This window comes from Convolutriloba macropyga, chromosome 4 (assembly GCF_964194025.1).
Source record: "Convolutriloba macropyga chromosome 4, txConMacr16.3, whole genome shotgun sequence".
NCBI classification, from domain to species: domain Eukaryota; kingdom Metazoa; phylum Xenacoelomorpha; order Acoela; family Convolutidae; genus Convolutriloba; species Convolutriloba macropyga.
Window position 1 is genome coordinate 466473 of NC_134471.1, and position 12848 is coordinate 479320.

The 12848-nt window shown below is 37.3% G+C and overlaps 1 protein-coding gene across 1 annotated transcript in view; it reads left to right on the forward strand.

Annotated features, from left to right (window-relative positions):
- Positions 1 to 12848, forward strand: part of LOC142337395 (major facilitator superfamily domain-containing protein 8-like) — a 322585-nt gene that overhangs the window by 225061 nt on the left and 84676 nt on the right. Inside the window, exons 2-3 of the mRNA XM_075386563.1 lie at positions 10078 to 10187; positions 10995 to 11151. Coding sequence (XP_075242678.1) covers positions 10085 to 10187; positions 10995 to 11151 — 260 coding nt within the window. The 5' untranslated portion in view covers positions 10078 to 10084. The remainder of the gene's footprint in view (positions 1 to 10077; positions 10188 to 10994; positions 11152 to 12848) is intronic.

Genomic DNA, 12848 nt, shown 5'->3' on the forward strand with positions numbered 1-12848 from the left:
ATAGAAAATAGTCAAGTGGGAGTCGACCTGAGAAAAAACTTGGGTGAATTGGATATGAATTTAGACAAAGTTTTAGAAAGAGCACTACATATTGAAGCAGTCACGAGAATTGAGGAGGAGGATAATGAGCCGCGGGTGTCTGCTATCCAGTCGAATGAAAGCACTCAACTAGTTAATTCAGTTAACGATTTAGTGCGAACACTGCAGACTAACTAATTTAACAGGCAAGATAATCAAATGTTTTTATCGCAAGGACGGAGGCCAAAAATGTTTCTGCGTGGAAGTGAGCGTAGTTCAAGAGAAACCGGAGATAGAAAGAGAAACCATAATAGCTATAACAGAAGCAGCGCTGGTAATAGACGAACCAATTGCGACAGTAGAGCGCTATCGTGAACCCCAGGAGGCGAGAACAGAAGCCGAGATCGGTCGCACGAGAGTCTTGCCGAGCAGTCAAAGACAGCGGTGAGCTTAGAGAGAGAGAGAAAAGTCGCCGTTGCGGTCAGCGAAATTATGCATCTAAGGAATGCATGAATTCTTTTGAATGTGGGAAACCAAATCATTTAAAACGAAACTGCCGGTATTTAAACGAGAATTAGCTGTAGATGGCAGGGCTTCATTTACAGCTAGCTACGAAAAAAACTTTTCGTGGCGGAAACAGCCCAGTGGAGGCCTTGTTCGCCAAAATAATGACAAAAGACAAACTGATAAAAGCCCTAATTGATAGTGGAAGTAGTGTTAATCCTTTAAGTGACACATTCTACCAGCAATCGAGAGAACCGAGCCAAATCAGAGTGTGCAATAAAAATATAATAGCCGCCAACAATGGAAAAATGCCTGTAAAAGGTTCAACAGCTATTCAAGTCCAACTTCATAAATTTAAATCCTGAGATAACAGTTGGGTTTCTAGTGACCAAAATTGTGAAAACGCCTTGTTTATTGGGCATGGAATTCTTATATAATTTTGACTGGATTTTAAATCTCAGAAAGAACGAATTTTTTTGCGGGACAATTGGGAAAACATTACATTTGTCCCCAACCCAACGACGATATAAGAATCTGTTTTTAATTGCTGCTGAGGATCATGAATTATCTCGTCGCTGCAAAGGTTTCATTAAATGCAAAATTATCAATGAAGAAGGTAACATGACACAGCAAACAGAAATTATATTAGAACCCATGAAAGAGTTTGAAGACAAATCACACTTATTAATAGCGAGATCTCTGAATGACATGGTTGATGATGTCGTACGGGTTCGAGTTCTGAACCTTACATTAGAACCAAAGAAAGTTTACAAATATGCGAGAATCGCATGTTCAGAAAACATTGAAAAAAATTCAAGAGTAAAACAAAATAACCCTGACAATAAAAAAAAACTTAGGGATCAACTTGATTTTGAGAAAGATGTGAACTCAAGTTCAATGAGCTTGTCTTATGAGGAAATGACAAAAGTGAGGTCACTTTGCACAAAATATGAAGTAATATTTTCGTGAAACTCAAATATATGTGGTTTTTCATCATAAAATCAGGTTAAAAAAGAATGCTGTGCCATTCAGACGTACATACGGCAGCATGATATTTGAGAAAAGAAAAGCCATCAAAAAATTGTTAAAAACTTAAAACGAGACGACTTAGTCGAACCAACACATACCGACTGGGCAGCACCATCATTACTTGTACCAAAAAAAGTTTGGAACCTATCGCTTGGTTGTAGACTACTGTGGTCTCAACAAACAAATAGAAAAAGTATTCTGGTCTTCACCACGAATTAATGAGGTTATTTAATCACTGGAGGGAAATATGTACTTCTCGAACATAGATCTCTTGTCGGGATACTTTCAGATGGCGATGGAGGAAGAGAGTCAGAGTTTAACAGCCTTAATAACGCCTCTAGGCCTGTATAAGTGGAAAAGACTCCCTATGGGACTAGCGTCTGCTCCGGGTGCTTTTCAAAACATAAAGAAGTTAATTTTTGCTGGCCTCTCTTACGAAATGGCTCTAGGGTATCTAGATGACGTTATCGTTTTCGGAAGAAATTTCGACGAACATCTGAAACAATTAGAACAAATTTTCCCACATTTCGTGGAGAATGGATTAAAGATTATGCAATCAAAATGCAATTTTGTGGGGTACATCATATCCCAGAGTGGAGTCGAGGTCGACCCAGAGAAAGAAAGAGCGGTAGAAAAAATGAAAGAACCATCGTCCCTGACGGACCTCAGGGTGTTTCTAGGGCTTGTGGGCTATTATCGGAAATTTATTCCGGGTTTCGGAAAAACAGCAGAACCTCTTTACAGTTTACTGAATAAGTCCACTTCCCGAGTCTCAGGGAAACAAGTACATTTTGCTTATTGGTGATCATTTCAGTAGGTGGTACGAAGCCATAGCTTTACCCTATCAAGAGGCAAAAACCGTGTCAAGAGCGTTTGTTGAACACTGGATAGTGAGATTCGGCTGTCCAGTCAAACCTACACAGTGACCAAGTATGGAACTTTGTGTTAAAATTATTTCGTAGTCTTTGCAGTGAACTAGGAATTCAGAGGACATCAACAACGTCCTACCACCCACAAGGGAACGCGATGATTGAAAGAACAAAACGAACATTAGAAGAATGTCACTCCAAATACATAGGCTAAATTCAACATGAGTGGACAAAACTTCTACCTTTAGCGATGATGGCATATCGATCATCAATTCATAGTGTAACAAAATACAGCCCAGCGAATGTGGTACTGGATTTTCCACTGTCACTACCTATAGACTGCATCTATAGCACACCACAGACCGCAATATATGCAACACCCAGTGACTATGTTTTCACATTGAAGCAGAAACTACAGGAAACGCATCAGTTGATGCGAGAATATATGGATGTCGAACAAGAACGCCATAAGACCTATTATGATTGCAGTAAGTATGGACCGAACTATAAAGTTGGCGATGAAATTTTAGTTTTAAACCCAACAGTTAAAAAAGGAGAAACAAGAAAATTTACTTCTTTCTATAGAGGACCATACATAATTGTTGAAATTATAAACGATTAATTGAATTTCAAGGTAGAAGATAAAAAGACGAGGAAAGCTATTAAGCTCCATTATGACCGACTGAAGAAATATAAAACACGAGAAAAGCTATTCACGCCTGAGTCTCAGACGAAAAGAAAAACAACCATTAAGGAGCAGAAGAATACCGATTTGATCAGCTGAGACGATGGCGATATAATTGGAATAGAATCATCAACAGACACTGAAAGCAATCTAAACACAGAAAATAAATCCGAAGCTGAGGATGCTATCATTCACTAAAGGTTACAAATGAGACGTCTGAGAATGAAGCTAAAGAATCAGAGCAAGAAACTTCTAAAAAGCAAGAGAAGGCACAAAATTTTGCCGAGGGAGGAGGTGCAATTTCATCAAAACCTACAGAGTACACTGGGAAAAAAACAGCAGAAACAAAATTTCCAAAACCAGAAAATAAAGCCAGAGGAATCTAGTAGTAAAACAAAAAGTACTGAAGAAAATATTTTAATAGTGATCACAAGGCACCAAAAATGGCTACAGGGACCGATTAAAATCTGTGCCTGAGAAATTAAAGAATTATTTTACTGAGCAAGATGAAGAGTACTTTAGCAGCAAGGAAACTGATGATGTTTTTGTTTCAGGAAAATCCAGAAAGAAATAATGGAACAGAAAAGAAAGACGAGTTCATCCGGAGCATCGTGTGATTGAGTATCACTATGTTTGTATCTGGCATTGCTAGCCATTTTTGCTTCTCCATCACTTTGTATCAAGTTATACAGTTATGATTTTGACAATATCGTATCAACAAAGATCTATTCTCTAGATCACAGTAAAAATTGTGATATCAAAATTTGAGTTTCGAAAACAAAAGAAAAAGGCAGTTTGATATATGCTGAGGTTCAAACTGAGAAAAAACTATTTTTTGCATGATTGAAGCGGTATATACGGTGTCGGCACTTAAAAAAGCAACGTATATGACGATGTCGTTTTTCTCACAGAAAATTTCAGGCTACTCAAATCAATATAACCTTTAAATGCGGAAGTTTGTAGGAAAAATTGGCAGAACAAAAACTTTGCCATACCAGGTTTTGGAGATAGGACATTTAAAGTCAACAGGTCGGTAACTTAAGTACTTTCACGACAGACCAGTGAAACCACTTATGTCGAAGAGCATAGTCAAAGCTTCATGACAAAAAATGGGCTTGAAGGCGCTATTTATGCGAAGCCTGTAGAGTGGACTTCACCTACTGGACCAAAAGTTATTGGAAATGTGGTAATTAATGAAAAAATTCACATAGGAGCAATTTGAGGAAAGTTGCTACAAGGAAATTTAATAAGTTTTAAGGATCCGTTAGGTTTCTCGGAAACTGTTTTTATCAAAACCACACATTTTGAAGACGACTTTGTAAACTATCTTTTTGAAAATCAAGGCGAGCAAACATGTCTAACGATCAAACAAATTAATAAGGAGAACCCTGTAAAATTTTTTGGTAATAGCAAGACCACTTTTATCAGCGGAAAAACCTTACACAAAAACAAATATGAAGATTTTGCATTAGAAATCTTAGAGGAAAGATCAATTAGTTTATGGGGACAGCAGGTGAAAACAATAGGAATTCCAGGTGTTTTTTACTCCGAGGAAAGTTCGGAACTGAAAACTGGTAATCTTATAATAACCGGGGAAATGTTTCTTTCAAGCGTTGTTGACACCTTAAATTTCCAATTTCTCAAAGAGAAAGCCATTTTTTTATGAAAATTAGAACGCTCCAATGCGAGATTCAACGACTAAAAATTCAAAATATGATTGAAATATCAAAAAACATCGTTAGTCCATCAGTAACGCTCTTCGAGAAAGGAACTCACGTCGAAAGAGCAGGATCTGTGTTATATGTTCACAAATGTGCAAAGATGGTAGCAACAATAACTAAAATTCTTTTTTGCGCAGAAGAAGTTCCTGTGTTAGTAGAGGGTCAGAATTTTTCTTCTATTAGATATATGGACCCTATTACAAAAATTTTGTATCATAATTATACAATCGCTGCATGCAACCCACTGTACCCAAATGATGTCAAATTAGAAGACGGCACTTTTAAGCAATGTGGAGAAATGCTGAAGAAATTCAATCGTGAGATTTATCAGTGGTCGATGAATAGTAACTTAAATGTAAGTGATGAAATTTTGCATCGCAGCCTTTTCCCATATCAGACGTCAAATTGCTCCAAACAGAGTTAAATTGCTCGGACAATTCGCCATAATAGTACAGGAATTATCAGTCGGGAAGCATTCCGAGATTCGGATGGAAAATACAGTCATGAAAATTTTATTCACTGGAACGATCAGCTCCAACAACATTTTTTTCTAACAAATGAAATAAAAAGTTTTCGGAATTTAAGATCCGAAAGCTTTTACATTTGGTTAAAAAGGAAAGACATTGCTGTGTCAGTCTTAACAGTCTACCTCATGTTTCAATTTATGAACAGTTTTCCTAAATTGTTCATATATTTAGGGTTAGTTATTAATGGAGCGTCCTGGTGACAACTATTGCGAAATCTTGACCCCATAACAGGAACGCGTATGTATAATTAATTAATCAAATTAATAAAAGAACGCCAAGAACAAAAGAAGACGATCGAAAAAAAGAGTTCTTAAAAGAGTCAGTTGTTTAAAAAAACTTGTGTTGAGTTCAAGAAAAAAAACAAAAAAATGAAGAAAAGGCAACGTCTCGAGTTCAAGACCAAAAAAATTTTTTTTCTTGAGTTCAAGACCAAAAAAAAAAGAAGAAAGGGCAACGTCTCGAGTTCGAGACCAAAAAAATGTGTCTTGAGTTCAAGACCCAAAAAACGGGAACGTCTCGAGTTCGAGACCAAAAAAAGAAAAAATCTTGTTTTCAAGATTGAAAATATCGAGAAACTTTAGATGCAAAAAGGGTTTTTTATCCAATATAGCGGTTAACGAGATTCCACAGATTGGTGACTATGCAAACTACATGCCAGAATTGTGGAAAGTTATTTCAGAGATTTCCCCAGGAGTACATCGAGTGGAATATTGTCTGTCGCGGACTCGGAAATTATCTACTCTAGAATATCTGGCACCAGCCAATATTCGGTCGCGTGCTCTGCAGACTGAAGTGGAACTGCAAAATCAGTGCTCACAGTTGAAGAAGCTGAAGAGTTCTAACTCTTCACTTCAAAAAGACCTCGTCGAGCTTCGACAGGAACTGGATAACTATTAAAACAAGACCAAAGAGGCAACAAAAGAAGTTTTGGGTAAATGGAGCGCCGGGTGTGAGGCGTTAAGAGATCACTTAAAGGCAGCAGCAGCCAGAAACGCTAAACAGGAGGAATCCATTGAAGTATTGAAGCAAGAGTTGGCCGATTTGAAAGTCAAGTTGCTAAGAAGGGCGAAGCCATCAAAAATATGGAGAAATTGAATGACCAATTGAGGTCAGAGCTTGAGAAGCTGGAACACTACAATCAGTATTTGGCCAACGAATGCCGAAAAAAAGATTCTCTCATTGATCGACAAAAGAGTACTCTTAGGAACGAACAAGCCAAAACAAAGGAAAGTTTATTCGAGATTCGGAACAAAAACATTATGAACCGGCCGGCAACGCTATACGAGATTTTGTTGGTAAAAATTTCTACTACAAAAGATCAGATCAAGAAACACTCTCACAAAATGAGCCTGTTGACGCACCATGATGCTGGTGGAGACAAAGAATTCTTCAAGACCATCAACCGGGCATACCAAATTCCGACAAATGATGCGGCACGGGAAGCGTACAATATATTTGGACTTGACGAGGCAGAAAAAACTATGAAACACCAAAACTGATAATTATACTGTCCATATGAAGCTACAACTTTTTTTGTTTAGTAAGGCGTTCACATATCAAGATCTGTGAACGAAAATATTGTTTAATTTTGAGTGAGTTGTGCACTCTATTCTTGTTAAGAGGCGGGAAGTGTGAGTGTCACACGTATATAAAAAATTGTACCAAAAACCTTGGGTTTCAAGGTTTTTAGATTTTATTTAAAGTTTGATTTATTACCTGATTTATGGCTGACACAAGGTTGATAGGTGTCAGAAAAGAAAATAGACTTGTGATTAGACAAAGCTCGGGCTTCGAGCGAAATCAACAAAACTGACATATCTTCGTCGACATAAACTTAGCAAGTTTGTAACACCCTTTTTCCAAAAGATTGAAGGAACAAATATAGAAACTAATACCAATGACGCACGAAAGACTCTGGAGCAAATAAAACTTGAAAAACTGTTCGAAATTGAAGCGGCTGCAAAATGGTACTCAAAAACATCAGAGAAACACTTTTAGATAGAGCATTAGCAAAAGTGCAATACACCAACGTTCCCGTAAAGGAAGCCATTATCATTACCCTGCGATTGCTTTATGCTAGGGACGATAAACCAAACATAACTAGAACGACCATGAAACGTCTGCTTGAATTAGCCGTGACCAACGTTCATTTCAAATGCAATGAAAGTTGGTACTGTCAGAAAGACGGGTTGGCAATGAGTGCGTCATTGGCGGTGATTTTGGCAAAACTTTGCATGAAATCGTGGGAGCCACAACAGAAATTACAGACACCTAATTGTAAAACCAACACACAATCAAGCACTTGTCGCAATTGTGAACACTGTGTGACAGCACGTTCCAGGGGTGTTGAGTGTGAAGTTTGTAATAGATGGATCCACGCAAAATGTCAGCAAATCAGTAACACAGAATATGATAGCATGGAAAACCAGTTCTGGATGTGCTGGGTTGCTTTAAACTAATCTTCGGTTAGAACTGATCAGACTGACATTAACCATTCGTCCGAAACTAAAGTTTTTCTAAGACATGTCGACGATGTTGTAAGAACAGTTAGAGGTGACATAAAAGAGCTGTTAGATGCGGTCAATAACCTTCATCCAAATCTCCAATTTACTTTAGAAACAACAGATGATAAAAAACAATTTGCCATCTCTGGACATGTCAATCAACGTACAACCGGAGGGGAACATTTTTTGCCCATGGTATCAAAAACCATCGGATACTGGAACAATTCTGAACTACCGTAGCTGTGCACCCCTACAACATAAGAAAAGCATAATACAGGGAACAATACACCGCCTGTTCCGAGCCACCAGCAAATGGGAAGCGTTCCATGAAGCATTGACAAAAAACGAAGAAATTTGTGTACGTAATCAATATCCTAGGCATTGGCTAGGAAATATCGTCAAGGATACAATTAACCAGCTGCGAATGAAAGCACAAAGAAACGGACATAGCTATAACACGGGTGTAGCCGTAAAACAACAGGAAAATACTGAGAAACAACTTTTTGTATTACAGTACAGAGGCAATATTTCTAATGAAATTGTAAAGAAGTTGCACAAAATTCATCCTGTGCAGACGATTTTCACCACTCGGAAACTTAAGAGCTGTTTACCTAGCCTCGAGTCTAGTTTTGATAAAGATCTCAAATCTCACGTGGTTTCTGAACTCATTTGTAGTGGATGCAAATTCATCTATGTAGGGCAGACATGCCGACATATTACCACAAGGGTTGCAGAGCATGCCAGGGCGGACTCACCGATGGGAGTACATGCAATCGAGTGAAACGGTGATAAAACAGCTTTCCAGTGGAAGATATTAGACCAATCCAGCAACCAATCTAAGTTAATGACACTAGAGGCGCTCTATATAAGAACATTGAAACCAGCCATCAACACGCGCGACGAATACCGAACACGAGAATTGACACTGAAAGCTTAGTTTGGAAATGAACATCCAAATTGAAAGACACGTTAAGAAACGAAAACTTAAACTTTACAATTGAATAAAACCAAAGTAAGTTTAAAGCAATATATGTATAAAATACATGTGGATATGCATCTGCTACATCAAATCGAAAAGACTATTTTACTCAGATGTAAATATTTTGTAGATACGATTGTAGATATGTGAAAATTCGTTTTAAATTTCTTGAATGATTGATTTTAGTGATTTGCATTTTATTTTCTGGCTTTTCATTTTAGCATTTTGTATTCTTTATAACGTGACGATGAACTCAGAGTTCGAAAACGTTCGTAAGAATGTTTGAAAATGACAATCCTTTATTTAAATATTTGTTGACTTAGTTTATTTACCACGATGATAGAACCGATATTGGGTACCGACCAAAGCGAGGAATAAATTCATTCATTGAACACCAAACTTCCATCAGGCTAGCCACTATTAAATTTAGTCTAATTAAACCAACTTTTCACCATAATCTACTTAACAATTGAACTTATAACTTTGCATTTTAACCAAGTACCACGCTCAATTAGCCAAGGACATAGAGTATTGCGCACGGGCGGCTACTATAGTATTAACGTTCTTTCATCGAACCAATAGTTCGATACGGTCTAATATATGGATGTACAACTTCTAAGTTACGTCGTATCTATATGGTGCAGAGAAAACTGCTTAAGTTGATATTTTTCAGAAAACAGAGAGACACTGTATCCTGCCTTTTCTCAGATTCTACTATCCTAAGTGTTAACGATTTATACATTCTGGAATTATTGAAATTTGTTTTGAAATCGGTCAACGCTAAATTGCCTACTCGGTATCTGAACAGCCTTTATCAGCGTGACGTGAAAGATTGCCTTACTACGAGGAGCGTCTCATCTGGCCTCTTCAAGAAACCACGCCTGAATAAAGCCGCAGATAAGAATTCATTGGCCTGGAGAGGATACGTTCTGTTGAATTACTCAATTAGTAATGGCTTTGTTGCTGATCCTGTTTGCGGAGACGAAACTTTAAAACGTTCCATAGATCATCTCAAGGTTTTAATATAAAAGAATTTATTCGATAGCTTGTTCTAATATGAGTTCAGATTTCTTTCTTTTATACTAGTCTTATCTGTAACTATTGTGGGGCTTCTAGCTTCTGTGGAACTATTGCCCAGAGGAGTTCTCTTTCTGGTGCTTCGGTATTTCTTTAAGAATACACTAAATTTTGTACATTAAATATCACTATAGTAAATAAATTTCTTCTGTGAAAATCAATTCAGGTGTAATGGCCTCCCCTGGCGATGCTATGGCTTCGTCCAGTGGGAGCACACGAAAGCGGATGTTGTCAATGTGGACACTTTATTTAACTTCATTTATAGGCGCTACAGGTAAAAACACTGATTAATGTGAAAAAAGTAAAAGCTCTAAATGCAATCTTACATGGGAAACTGTCTGTTTTTAATGACAATTTTAGTCAACATAATTTTGGTCGTTGTTTCTATTTAGTGTGAATAAAATTATATTGTACACAAGCATAGCTGAGAAAAAGGTAAAACAAAAGACAGACAGCACTAGAACACAAACCAGAAATGGCAAACGTAGATGAGTCAAACTAACAGCCTCCCTTCTTCAACAGTAAGATCAAAATACAACGCAGTAATTTTAAATACGCTGCTGTGATCTTTTATAGTGGGGGTTCACTGTTCCCTCCATTGGGTGGATCATACCCCATTTTCTTATTTTGTAGGAACAAGTAAATACTCTGCATTCGAGGCTCTGAGATACTTTTACCATGATTGGGGGCTATAGGTTACCTGGTCACTAAGTGGGGGGGGGGGGGGGGGGGGTTTGGGGGTGCGGCATTGTATAATACAAATCGACCGAGGCATGAAGAGGATAAACAGATTTCATGTGGATCTTATTGGTGCTTCCAAAAAGCTGATCGACCTCAACCTCAATCTGAATTTTTTCTGCAAGATATTTTTCTGAATTTAGATCTAAACCTCTTAAATACAATGCCCGATTGGTAGAAAAATACGAAATGACCAAAATTATGTTGACTAGAATGCACAACTTCTCATTTTCTTTATTAAGATTGGCTTTAAAAACTGAGTTTATCATGTGAAATTGCATTTTTTGCGTTTACTTTTGTCTATGGGTGTAGTATATTTGTGAACGAGTGCTGTGCTGTTTAGGTTACTCCATCATCATGTCTTCGGGTTATCCTTATCTGCAACAAATAGACCCAGACGCCACCACTAAATTTTATGGTTGGGTGGTCGGGTCTTTTAGTCTCGGGCAATTTTTTGGATCTCCCCTGATGGGCATTGCGTCGAATACAATTGGATACATGTAAGTTTTTATATGTATTATCATATATATTGAACGCAGCATTAAGAGTGAATTACTGCCACCCCAGTGTGCAAATGAATACCCTAATAAGAAATTAGCCACGACAAATTGTATTTATATGTTGGAAAGGAAAGGGAATTGTCCATTAAAAATGAATTTGGTCAGAAAAAACGAACGTCTTCGAACTTTGGAATCATCGTCAGGTTGACTTAACATTGATGCACAATCAAATACAATTATTTACAATGTATTTGAATTGATTTTCTATGGATTTATTAATAGACGCACAGCGGTTATGGGCTATTGTTGGCCTTCTCTTGGGTTTTTTTTATTTCGTCGTCAAGATTTTTGTTACGACCATATGACGTCACAATCACTTCAAATTGGCTTTTTGTTCATTCGTTCATGCATTTTCAACTGAATTGCGCGCGTGACGTCATTTTTCACTCCTATTGGAGCGAGTTTTGTGTTCATTCGTGTGATTAAGTTTTTGATCATGCGTGACTTACCTCACTCTCAAAAATGACTTCCTCACTTTGAAATGGACGTTTCTTTGCTTTAATTGAAAGAGATACGGTCAAATGAGTTTTTGTCACTTTAATTGAAGATTATTTAAGAGCACCTAATAGAAGTAGTAGTAACTCAAAGAGATTCATAATCGAAATATAACATCTCAGCATTCAATAAAAAGAATTTTTGGTCTGTTTCTTTTACTATCTTTTTTAAGACTGCAGATCTACAAAAGTATTGCGGCTATTTTCTGGCAATCTGCCAACTATGTTTCAATTACTGACACCCCAGTTTGCAATTGAATACCCTATTAAGAAATTAGCCGCAATAAATATTATATATGTTAGAAAGGAAACGGAATTGTCCATTAATCCAAAAATGAATTTGACCAGTAAAAACGACGTCTTCAAACATTGGAATCATCGTCAGGTTGACTTAACATTGATGCACAATCAAATAAAATGATTTGCAATCTATTTGATTTGATTTACAATGGATTTATTAATAGCCGCACAGCGATACCTTGGGCTATTATTGGCCTTCTCTTGGTTTTTTTTACTTCGTCGTCAAGATTTTTGTTACAACCATATGACGTCACATTCACATCAAATCAGCTTTTTGTTCATTCGTTCATGCAATTTCACTGAATTGCGTGCGTGATGTCATTTTGCGCTCCTATTGGAGCGAGTTTTTTTGTTACTTTGTGTGATTAAGTTTTTGATCACGCGTGACTTACCTCACTCTCAAAAATGACCTCCTCCCTTTGAAATGGACGTTTCTTTGCTTTAATTCAAAGAGATACGGTCAAATGAGTTTTGGAGTAGTGATTTTGGTCACGCCGAAAGAGGAAGTGGAGCGAAAAAGCGAGTGGTTTTGCGGCGTGAAATTTTTTCGCTCTAAATTTAAAGTAGAGTGAGAGAACGGTGTTTGAACAAAAATTCGCTTTCTCGCGAGTGGTTTTTTGTTCACATGCGGCAATTTCACTTTGATTTTTACAGTTTTTTTTGAGTTTTTGGATCGGTTTTTTTCTCTAAATGGTTTTCCCAATCCATTCAAAATCCGTTCTTGGTCTAGTTTTCTGTTTAGTTTTTGAATTCTTTGAATTATACGTCAGGACTTGTCCTGCTATGTTTTTTATTTCGTCGTCGCGATTTTTGTTACGACCATATGACATCACAATCACTTCA